Raw genomic sequence first — 12775 nt, forward strand, 5'->3', positions numbered from 1 at the left:
ATAAAATGGCACCAGAGATCGCGGTACACCCATGATCTGACTCGGGTGCCATTTTAAGGAAGACATCACACTAGCAATACACACGCTCCGCTAACAGTGGTTATGGCGGCGAAGAGCGAAATATACATTACAAGAAAGGGTAACAGCCAGGAGGACTCAGGAGGAGGAATAGACAAAAAACCCAACAATAAAGTCCTGCCCTGCTGCACTCGTCAATCAAAGAGTTCACCAATTTCTGGACCTTTATGAAGTTTTTTTCTGCAATCAAAGATCCAATCTGGAAAGTGAAGGTGTAATTTCATTAAGCATGCTCATGCCAGGATGGCAGTGCCTTTACTTTAGATGGGAATATCCTGCTGGCTCGTCCTGAGGAAATTTAGATGGATATCCTGATGCAAGTGCTGAGCCTAAGGCCCAGGTTAAAAAGTGAACCTAGCTTTAATGTTATATCACCCAAAATGTTTGCAATACAAATTTCAAATCAACCCACAAAAAAACAATTCACACACAAAGAGCAGTCATCTGTGAACGGAAATATTAGGTGTTTACATTACTGGTAGCACACAGGATATGCAAAATCAATATGGCAAGATGCTCATCACACCCCTAGATTAACTCAAAGGATATGGTTTCCAAAATGGGGTCACTTGTGGAGGATTTTTATTTTGCCACCTCGGGTGTCCTTCAATGTGACAAGGTGTTCAAAATCGACTCCAACCAAAGCCAAGCTCCAAAAGAAAGTGTGTTTTTTCCTGTTGGGCAGTGTTCTGTGAACAGTTTCCATCCACAGAATATCTATGTACTTAGGAGAAATTTCACAACAAATTGAGGAATCCATTCTTCTCTTACTGTTGTGAAAATGAAAAATTTGGGGCTAAGGCACCATTTTAGAAAAATTGTTTCATTGTTCCCATGCTATTGAAGCAGCTGAAAGGTTAAAACTTTCAAAATGCAGTTTTGAATACTTTAAGAAATGCAATTTTTTTTTAAGTAGGGTTTTCCATGAGGAGTTTTCTAGCATAGGTGTCACGGGTGTGTCAAGTCTGACAGTCAGTTTCTGGCCATAGCGAGTCACAGCAGATGCTCCCTGACTTTCCACTGTTCCTGCTGTGAGTATTCATTGGTATAGTAGCTTTCCTGCTGGATTCATCTCTCTCACTTTTGGATCCACCAGAAGCTTGACTTCCACCCAGCTGTTAATCATTAGTATTCCCTTGGTGGTTAAATACCCCTTCCTTCCTTTGGACTGGTGCTGGTGATATTTTTCAGTTCCTTCAAGCCTTGATTGCAATCAGGTGGTTTGTACTCCTCTGTGGTATTGTTGCTAAAAACTCTTGAACTTTTACCTGAGTCATCTAATGATAAGTAGTTCATGCCTTTCCCCCTGTGTGTCCCCCTTGTGTCTTCTGTAGTTTATTGGGGTTGAAGAAGAGCTCATCCCATCCATTCCCTATTTAGGGCACTAGGGATACCTAGGGTCAGGTATCCGGCTTAGCGCATAGGTGCGGAAGCTATCTAGAGAGTGGTGAGGAACTCCATGGACCAGCAGTAGGTGGGGTGGGGGTGGGGGGGTCACAATCTTCCCTTTCCCTAGATACAGGGTTTCACTTCCCATTCATCGTGCGCTTGGTACTTCCCCGTACCTAGTGTGACAATATATCCCTAAAAGTCACTTTAATAATTAAGATTTCACTTATAAAAAAAAAAAAAAAGTTTCAAAAATTATGCTGATGTACAGCAGATACATTTTGTATGGAATGAAAATCCGTTGCATGGGCACCAAAATGAAAAGTTTGAAAACCGTGATCATAACTAAATTTGTTATAATTTAAGACATCTTCATAAAACGCAAATTATATTGTTAAATTTACCACTAAAAGAACAAATGTGTCGTGAAAAAAAATGTCAATCATTAGGAAATGTAGAATTGAAAGTTACCAAAAAGTGATATGTCAGTACTGAAAAATTTGGACTGGTCTGGGAGGGCAAAACGGACTTCAGCAGTAAGGGGTTACAGCTAGGAAAACAGAAATAATTTCATTTTAAATCCAGCTTTATTTGAGACAATACCTATTAAAAAGTTCTTTATGTAGTTCTCTATTTTAATCACATCTGCATGATTCTGATCAATTTTTTTTTTTTTAAATTGTTTATAGATATGTTAACCTCTATGTATATGGCAAGATATTTACATTGCATATTCAAGCTTGTTACACAGCATTAGCTGTTTCCTCATTCAGAGTTATCTCCATTCTGCATGGGGATCTTGCAACAGTTTTCTCTAGAGGGGGGAAAAAATGAAAACATGTAAATGAATGAGAATACATTTGCTAAATAGCAGTCTGGGGAATTGCTAAAGGTTTAATACAACTAGAGGCTAAACTAATGTTATTTAAGCGATAGTACAGTTCTAAAATATGGATGTACTGCACAACTCGTCTCTTGTACATCGCTAACTACGACATAACAATTACCATGAAAATTTAACAAAAACATGTTATACCCCGCTCTGCCCATTACTATTGTCTATTTGTGTAGTGCATAAGAGTCACCCAAACAGCTAATTTCACTTCTTAACCATGTGTAAAAGGGACTTGGTTCTTATACATAGACATGGCACCCTTTAAATTGATCCAGAATATCAAGTACTTCTCCCAGAAAATGATTGCAATTACATACGTTTTGTAATACACATTTATTTCCTTTGTGTGCATCGTGGGTAACTTGGACATAATTTCACAAAAAACCCCGCCAAAAATAGGAGAGACAAAATTGTTAGCACCGTTAATATTTGGCTGCACTCCCTTTGGAATAACTGCAATCCCTTCCTATAACCATCAACAAGCGTCTTCGATCTCTCAAATGGAATTTTGGACTCTTCATTTGCAAACAGTTCCAGGTCTCTCATATTTGAAGTCGCCTTCTCCCAGCAGGAATTTTAAGATCTCTCCACAGGCATTCAATGGGATTTAGACCCAGACTCATTACTGGCTACTTCTGAACTCTACAGCGCTTTGTTTTTCCATTCATTTCTGGGGGCTCTTTGAAGAAAATTTGGAGTCATTGTCCTGCTGGAAGACCCATGACCTAGGATACAAACCCAGCTTTGACACCGGGCTCTACGTTGCGACCAAAAATCCTTTCTTACTCTTCACATTTCATGATGCCTTGCAGAAAAGGCACCCTGTGCCAGAGGCACTACAGCAGCCCCGAAACATCTGAGCTGCCACCATACTGGATTTTAGGTACTGTATTCTCTTGTTTGTAGGTCTAATTCCGCTTTCGGTAAACAGTAGAATGATTCACGTTACCAAAAAGCTCAATCTTTGTTTGCTTTGTAAAGAAGACTCTTTTCCCAAACTGCATTCTAGCTTTTTTATGTCTGTCAGCAGTGAGGTCCTCCTGGGTCTGCTGCTGTAGCATTCCATTTCATTAAAATGTGGACGGATAGTTGGCGCTGACACTGATGCACCCTGAGCCTGCAGAACAGCTTGAATTTCTTTGGAACCTTATGGGAGCTGCTTACCCACCACCCGGACTATCATGCGTTACAACCTTTCATCAATTTTTCATCTGCCATCCACATCCAGGGAGATTAGCTATAGTGCCAGGGGTTATAAACTTCTTGATTATGTTGTGCATCATGGGCAAAGGAACATCAACATCTCTGAAGATTGACTTGTAACCTTGAGATTGCTGATATTAACAATTTTGGTTCTCAAGTCCGCACATAGTTCTATTCTCTTCCTGTTCTCCATGCTTAGTGTGGCACACAGACAATACAAAGATTGAGTCTACTTCTCCCTTTTTTATCTGGTTTCAACTGTTCTTTTCATATAGCCTGTGACGATATGGACTTTCAGTGCCTAGCATGGGTTAAGTTTCTTAAAATTCAACCCCACATGATAGCTTGTTTATAAATGGGGGATAAGCCCCTCATTGTTTCTACAAGACTCTTTGCTACATACCACCAATCTAGGATCTGCGAATCCGATTGGCAAGCCATAACTGAACCTGGATTATAATACTACATGGACTTCAGCATCGAATACAAGGATTCGGCTGAGATATCAAAGACTACCTAAGAAAGGAATCCAGCATGGGACAATCCAGTCACCTGAATACAAGCTTTGCGGTCCTCAGACAGCTTCCTAAATCTGGCGTTATTCCATTCTTGGTGGGTGCCCGCTGAAGCGGAGTGCTGCTGGTTTGGAGTAAGTAGCCCTGGAAGCTCTGAGGCACGGACATTTTAATTCCTGGTGAGCCAGCGGTTATGCCATATGCCGTTAATTGTTTGGGGATACAATAAAGTCTTAATATTGTGATTCCCTCACCCTGTGTTGTCTGAGTAGTGTTCCGTCCACGGTAAGGGAGGTCGGGCGTTCAGTTGGGATGAGCCCTGGGCCATGCTGTCTTTCTAAAGGCGGCAGGGTCAGCGGACTAGAGCACCCACTGACCCCATGTCTCCACATAGTCAACACCTGTTACATGCCATAGAGGAGTTTGAACGTGCATTACAAGTTGTTTATCCATAATTTTGGAAAAGATGCAACAAGTTTGTTAGACCCATTTTGGGGGTTTTGTGTAAAGTTATGTCAAATTTGAGTTTTATTCTGTGTTATTTCTGTGTTGTTCCAATACATACAAAGGCAATAAACACCACATGTGTAATTGCAATAACTTTCTGGGAGAAACACTTCACTTTCTGGAACAATTTCAAGGATGCCAACACTTTCAGCCATGACAAAAAAAATAAAAAATTATGCCAGTAAAAACCTTTTAGTTTTTTAGTTTCAGAAAATCTCGCTTAATTCAAATGCAATTGAGGGTGCTTTGGTGCACCCTTGGTGTAGTTAATGTCTGTGTGAAGTTACGCCCTTGACATTTTCTTATCTAGCACTGTTCCTGAGCTTGATTGATCACCATTTCTGCAAATTGACACTGGAGGAGGCCAGTAGCAGTATCCGTAGAGGCATGTATTCTGTATGGATGTGGGCACACTTATCAGACTTCTCTCTGAAGCTGTTCACTAAAATTTTGAATGCAATGAGCAGCGGCCGCAGACTGGCCGGACTTGAGATCAGAGCTGCATCTGACACTCTGATCCCCCAATTCCTGCCAGCTACTCACTACACCCGGAAGTGTAGCAAGCAGCTTTAGAGAAGAGGAAGAGATTTACATATGGATTAAAAGGTAATCTTTCTGCAAGTGCACCACTAAAATGTATGCTAGTGGTATGATTTTTGTTATTATTTTGTGCCAAATTCTTCTATAGAATTGTTTAAAGGGAATCTGTCACCAGGATCAATGTTCTGTATGGACATGTAGGTCATAGCAAGTTGAATCAAATGATGCCTTGCTATCTGTGATCTGATGTCTGATTCCAAAGAAATCCATAATTTTCTTATATGTAAATGAGCTTTTATGATCTATGGACCGGACAAGATCTCCATGAAAATCTGTCTCCAAAGCTTATTTTAAATAAAATGGGCATTAACCGTGTGAGATGTAATGACTGTCAGTCTGCTCTCCTAATCTCATTGCAGAACTGTGTGTGACTATAACAATATATTTATTCATTTATATAGCGCTAGTAATTTCATAGCGCTTTACATACATTGACAATATTGTCCCCATTGGGGCTCACAATCTTAGGTCCCTATCTGTATGTTTACAACTGAGCGGCGTTTTGTCTCATTACAAATACATTTGCAGCTCTCCACTTCTGTCAGGTCAGCACAAGAGCTTATAGCAGCAAGGGGGGAGAATGCACCACAATAGCAAAATAAAAACCCAGCACAAGAGCTTATTACATATTAAGAAAACCCTTTTTCTGGAGAGCATAAGGTATCAACATATTTATCTTTTTATGACCTGCATGCTCATATAGATGGTTTAAGGCTAATGTGCGCACATTGATTTTTTTAGACGCTGCGTTTGTTGCCACTAAACGCACAAAAACGCAGCGGTTAAAACGCATTCGTTTTTACCGCGTTTCGGTGCGTTTTTGATCACTGTTTTGCTGCGCTTTTCCAATGCATTGCATGGGTGGAATACGCAGTAAAACGCAGAAAAGAATTGACATGACCATTTTTTTTTTAGTTCAAAAACGCAGCTGCTAAAAAAAAAAAAAAGCAAAAAAAAAAAAAAAAAGCTGTGTGCGGAACAGCAAAAATGAAAACTCAGTATGCTGGGGAAGCAAAGTCATGCAGTTTGGAGCCCGAAAACACCGAAAATGCTACAAAAAACGCAATGTGCGCACATAGCCTAATAATATTGATTCCCTTTAACTAGCTGAACTTGCAATATGGGGGTGACATGTTCTTTTAAAAGTGTCGATCAGCAAAAGACAAAAAAACAACAAAAAGCCCCACAGTTTTAGGCCTTGTGCCACGCTATGTTTTTTTTCTGCGTTTCTCCGCGGTTTTTTTGTGTGCAGGTTTGGTCCTAAAACTGCATGCATTTCCTTCCCCAGCAAAGTCTATGAGATTTAATTTTTGCTGTGCGCACGTTGCTGGTTTATTTTTCGTTGCATCTTTGTGGTGACCACAAAGATGCAGCATGTTCATTTTTTTGCGTTTTGTCCCTGCGTTTCGGAGGACTGGCAGATTAATCACCCACTGACTTGGGGTGGGCGGGGGATTGCTCCCTGGTATCTGGCAGATACTGGAGACCATAATCCGGCGCAAAAGGATAGGAGCAAGTGCTTTATACTCACCGATCATCAGCGCGGCTGTCACACTGCTCCTGCTGACTCTCCTTCTTCCCGGGCAGCTCATTAGGCTGATTCACATTAACTGCTTCCCACAAAGATGCGACGTGCGCATAACTGGAAGTGCAGCGGCAGAGAGAAAATTAAGTTACATTCTCCCTACAGACACTTTCTTTTAGTCATCAGTGCGGAGTCAAGACATTTAAGGCTATGTCCGCACGTTACATCTTTGTGGTGACCTGCTGTGAGCACCACACAACAAATGAAGTGAGCCGCGCAGTCAGAGGTAACATTCAGGTGATATGGGGGTCACAGCTGGAGTCCTCCACCTGTGACAGCAAATCACTCGAGTGAGTGAAGTAAGCCGCACTAACAGCAGTGACGTCACTCGGGCGATTTGCTGTCACGGGTGGAGAACTCCAGCTATGGCTGCAGGTAACCTGAGTGATGTCACTGCTGATCGTGTGGCTAACGTCAGTTGTTGCGTGGAGCTCACAGCAGGCAGTCATATTCCATGGCGCTCACTGTGAGCTTTAGATATAGCAGTGGTGGAAGCGTCGTGGGACCTCGCGTGGATTAGGTCAGACTGCAGGGGTTTTTGAGGAGGTTAATAAAGTGGGGAAAGAGGGTGCTTTGTCTTTTATTTCAAATAAAAGGATTTTTTCACTATTTGTTATTTACTTTCACCTACAAATTAGTAATGGGGTCTTTCAGACGCCTGCCATCACTAATCTAGGACTTAATGGCTGCTGTGGGCTGGCATTAACTTCCACATTACACAGATTGCCACCGCACCAGGGAAATCGGGAAGAGCTGAGTAAAGTGACGGGACTGTCGCATCTAATGGAAGTGGCAATTCCAGGCAGCTGCTGGTTCATATTTTTAGGCTGGGGGCGCCCAATAACCATGGGTATCCCGGCCTGAGAATACCAGCCCCCAGCTGTTGGGCTTTACCTGTGCTTGTGTCATAATATGGGGGAATCCTATGCCATTTTAATTTATTTTACTGTACAATATAGACCCGCCCACTGGCGTCTAACTGTAAGCCACAGACACACTGTCACTCAGGCTGGGGGACTCATCTGAACGCAACCAATCACAGCCGCTGGTGGGCCGGAGAAGCAGTGAATATGTATGAGCCTATTGAGCGGCCCGACAAGAATGAGAGGCAGCGGGAGCAGCGTGACAGCCGCCCAGATGCTCTGAGTTTGAAGCGCTTGCTCCTACCCCTTTGCACTGGATTCTGGTCCCCAGCCTTTGGCCAGATACCGTGGAACAATCCCCAGCCGACCCCGAAACGCAGGGAGAAAACGCAAAAAGAATTGACATGCTGCATCTTTGTGGTCACCACAGATGTAGCCAAAAAAATACTGCAACGTGCGTACAGCAAAAATGAAATCTCAGACTTTGCTGGGGAAAGAAATGCATGCAGTTTTGGGACCAAAACTGCACCTAGAAAAAAAAAAAAGGAGGGGAAAAAAAAAAAACCAGCATGCACACAAGGCCAAACAGTCAAAGTGCTCACTACAGTGTTCTTTAATCATTCCCTTAGATTCCTTAATACACATCCTCCTCAGCACACATGATGTAGAAAGTATAACACATGTTAATGCTATATTTACAAGGGTGGTTCCCCCATATTTATTTTCTAGATCGATATTATATTGAGAAACAATGTTTCCCTTAAATACCTTATGTTGGCAATAGTGCCTGTGAGGCGCTATTGCAGACCGCTGTTCCCCGCTCAGTGACCTCCGGGCTCCGTGACCTCGGGGATCCGGTGACGTCACGTTGAGGACACGTCACATCCCTGCGGCGGCCCCAGTCTTCCTGACTCACTGGGCTGTGGGCAGTGTTTCACCGCTTGTCACAGCTCAGCGTGTCTCCTGCTTGCAGCGTTTTGCTGTGAGAGAGGAGAGAGCTGATGGGCTGTGACGAGTGGTGAAACACCGCCCACAGCCCATCACTCACGGACACTGCGGCCGGCCGTGGTTTCAGGAACTTGACGTGACGTCACCGGATCCCCGAGGTCACGGAGCCCGGGGGTCACGGAGCGGGAAACAGCAGTCCACAATAGCGCATCTCACAGGCACAATTGCCAACATAAGGTATTTTAAAGAAACATTGTTTCACAATATAATATTGATCTAGACAAAAAATATGGATGAACCACCCCTTTAAGTATAGCAGCTATGCTAGTTTTGTAAGCCACTACCACAAAATTGTTTTTGAAGGAAATCATCTCTAGAAGCACCATTTATCTGCACATACAATGGTATTCTGAAGATAAAAGCATTTTAATTCCATCTAGCCAGCTTACTAGAGTAGCAGCTATAGGAAGAAAGAAGTTATTTTGTTGTCTCTGCTACAGCTTGCTTTCAGTCATTGGGGAGATTCAGGTAGCTGTAATAGTCACAAACTCACTACACAGTGAGTGCGATGTACTTACTCCCTGGCATGTCTGTCACAGTAGGCTGTCAGTGTGCCGAGGAGTGATTACAGCTGGCGCACTTGTACAGGGTGGGCCATTTATATGGATACACCTAAATAAAATGGAAATGGTTGGTGATATCAACTTCCTGTTTGTGGCTCATTAGTATATGGGAGAGGGGAAACTTTTCAATATGGGTTGTGACCATGGTGGCCATTTTGGATCCAACTTTATTTTTTCCAATGGGAAGAGGGTCATGTAACACATCAAACGTATTGAGAATTTCACAAGAAAAACAATTGTGTTCTTGGCTTTAACATAAAATTGTAAATAACTAATGAATGAATAAAGTTATGACCACTTATAAAATGTGTTTAAAGTGCTGCCCATTGTGTTGGATTGTTAATGTAACCCTCTTCTCCCACTCTTGACACACTGATAGCAACACTGCAAAAGAAATGCTACCACAGGCTTCCAGTATCCGTTGTTTCAGATGCTGCACATCTTGTATCTTCACAGCATAGACAATTGCATTCAGATGACCCCAAAGAGGTTCAGATCGAGACACCTTGGTGGCCATTCAACTGGCTCACGATGACCAATCCACTTTCCAGGACACTGTTCATTTAGGAATGCTTGGACCTGACACCCATAATGTGGTGATGCACCAAGGTCTCCCGATCTGACCCCCTTAGACTTATCTTTGGGGTCATCTGAAGGAAATTGTCTATGCTGTGAAGATACAAGATGTGCAGCATCTGAAACAACGGATACTGGAAGCCTGTGCTAGCAATTCTTCTGCAGTGTTGCTGTCAGTGTGTCAAGAGTGGGAGAAGAGGGCTGAATTGACAATCCAACACAATGGCAGCACTTTGAACAGATTTTATAAAATGGTCATAAAATTGTAAATAACTAATGAACGAATAAAGTTAGGTTAAAACCAAGAACCATTGTTTTTCTTGTGAAATTCTCAATAAGTTTTATGTATTACACGACCCTCTCCCTGTTGGAAAAAATAAAGTTGGATCCAAAATGGCCAACTTCAAAATGGCTGCCATGGTCACCACCCATCTTGAAAAGTTTCCCGCCTCCCATATACTAATGAGCCACAAACAGGAAGTTAAGATCACCAACCATTCCCATTTTAATTAGGTGTATTCATATAAATGGCCCACCCTGCATAGTGAGAAGTAGCTGTACAGGCCCCTTCTTCGCCCCGATGATAACCTATTTTTCTCCCTGTAGCTGCTTCTCCAGTAATCCGCCTAGAACGGATAACCACTGTAACTTGTATCTGCAGGTAAATAGAGTTTCAACCGGTGACAGGTTTCCTTTAAAACAATCTTTTCTCAATGATATACTAATGTACATTTATAGGAAATAAACAGGCAATGGGGAACATTTCACTTTGCAAGTTTATATTTGACTAGTTTTGTCTACTATAGCACAATGCAGAAGAGGGAACAAAAGTGGATTGTCAAATACAATTGTAATGTACGTTAAAGAAAATACTGAATAATTTTTAAATAAATGGGCGTTAACGAGTAAAAGCTTTTGCAGTCATATAATATACAGGAAACTGCACTTTCCATTATTAATGGGGTTGTAATCTCCTTTGGGACAGAGACCCTAATTCCATTGCTGTTACTTACCAGGCTTCCCATTGTAGTTTTGAAAAACTCCCTAGTTCTTTTAACAATGTGCTCTAACAGCTTGTGCTCTACAACGTGCACAGGCAGAAAACTGGCAATTAGTAGTGGTGGTCTGGTTCACCAACATTCAGACGATCATATAGCAGTAGCTTACCATGAGAGGACTACAAAAGCTGCAGCAAATAAAACATCAAACTGCAGTAAGAAGCCCAGTATATTACAACACAGAAATTTGGGTTTCTGTCTTAAGTTCAAGCTATTCTCAGACACAAATATAAAAAAAACAAAAAAAAAAACCTGGGACCATATCTTCAAAAGTTCTCTTTTTCAATTAGCTTCAAGTCCTCTACAAAGTCACAAAAACACACCTTTACTAATTGGTTCCAATATTAAGCAATCATCTTCATCCTCATCATCATCCTCCTCCTCTTCCGTGTCTGCCTGGAAGCCATCTGACTCCAATGTGGTCACCTAAGGCATACAGAGAATGTTATTCTTTTAAAAGCAGTTATGAATTTCAAGTTTTCACCCGGTAAGTGAATTGTCTTTAATTTTCACTTTATTTTATTATATTTAATAGTTCCCTTAAGGGACTTGAAGCTGCAAGTCTGCTCGCTTGTGCTATACATAGCAGCGCATCGGCATTGCTATGTATAACTTAATCATAATTTATTAACGCTGGCTTTCACACGAGAATCGCAATGACAGACAGGGGTCTTCAGTAGACCACTGGCTGTCATTGCAATCCATCGGTATCCGGCGATCACGGCACAATAAGGCCAATGGGCACGTGGAAGGAGTAGACCCCCCACCCCCGGAGCATGGTAAATGCTGTTGTCAGCAATTGACAGCACCATATATAGGAAAAGAGGAAGAGGTATACCAAACAGGAATCACAATACAATTTCGAAAAAAGTGAAAAACTTTATTTATATTAACAAAGTGGACAAGCCCTGGCTCAAAGAGCAGCAGGGGCACACAATTGGACAACTTAAAAAAGTTAGAAAGCCAAAGAGGCATAAATCCCCAACACACCGGCCTCTTGAGAGGATGTTACAATAATTAATGTAAAGTACTTCACATGTATACAAGTACAGAATAAATCCCTCCTTTCTTATTTTGGTTGTTTACCAAATAAATAATAATAATACTAATATGTATAAATAATAAATTGCCCATACAGGTATACAGATTTAGTTATATGCAAATAGGACACGTATGTTTTTTAGCACATTATTGCATCCTAACTGGTGATTTTTCCATCTATTTGACACTGTGTTCTTGTATCTGAACAAGATGTCAGCTGTAAATAAGTGAGACATTTGTCCATTTGAGTATCTTCTCGTGCATTATCTGTTACCAACCTGTCATACCTGTATTCCCTATTATATGATATAAGGGGGAGAGAGAGGGAGTTTGTAAACAACCAAAATAAGAAAGGAGGGATTTATTCTGTACTTGTATACATGTGAAGTACTTTACATTGATTATTGTAACATCCTCTCTCAAGAGGCCGGTGTGTTGGGGATTTATGCCTCTTTGGCTGTTTAACGGTTTTTAAGTTGTCCAATTGTGTGCCCCTGCTTCACTTTGAGCCAGGACTTGTCTACTTTGTTAATATAAATAAATTTTATCACTTTTCTAAATTGTATGGTGATTCCTGTATGGTATACCTCTTCCTCTTTTCCTATATATCTTCAAATTTGTATACCAGGAGATCCCAATGGGTGGTGCCCTTCTTATATAGACAATCAATTGACAATACCACGTAACAGGTTAACAGCTGCATGCGGAGCTCTGATCCACCTGCACCTCCTAAGGACACTTGGTGACTAATTAAATAAGCCAGGGAAAGATGCAGGCTCAGTAGCTCTAAAATCTGGTACTTATGTTTTTCCAAAAATAAGCCATAGCAGGAATTTTTAGCGTAAGGCTTAAATATAAGCCTTACCCTGAAAATAAGCCCTAGTAGCAGTTCAA

The 12775-nt window shown here is 41.5% G+C and overlaps 1 protein-coding gene across 3 annotated transcripts in view; it reads right to left on the reverse strand.

Moving 5' to 3' along the window:
• Positions 1–702: 702 nt before the first annotated feature.
• Positions 703–12775, reverse strand: part of CHAF1A (chromatin assembly factor 1 subunit A) — a 221829-nt gene continuing 209756 nt past the window's right edge. For 2 of the 3 annotated variants that reach the window (XM_075352508.1, XM_075352506.1), the window contains exons 13-14: positions 11164–11266; positions 703–2281 (exon numbers count right to left, since the gene is read on the reverse strand). In XM_075352508.1, coding sequence (XP_075208623.1) covers positions 2211–2281; positions 11164–11266 — 174 coding nt within the window. In that variant the 3' untranslated portion in view covers positions 703–2210. The remainder of the gene's footprint in view (positions 2282–11163; positions 11267–12775) is intronic. The other variant, XM_075352507.1, reaches the window with a different exon arrangement.

This window comes from Anomaloglossus baeobatrachus, chromosome 1 (genome assembly GCF_048569485.1).
Source record: "Anomaloglossus baeobatrachus isolate aAnoBae1 chromosome 1, aAnoBae1.hap1, whole genome shotgun sequence".
Classification (NCBI taxonomy): Eukaryota; Metazoa; Chordata; class Amphibia; order Anura; family Aromobatidae; genus Anomaloglossus; species Anomaloglossus baeobatrachus.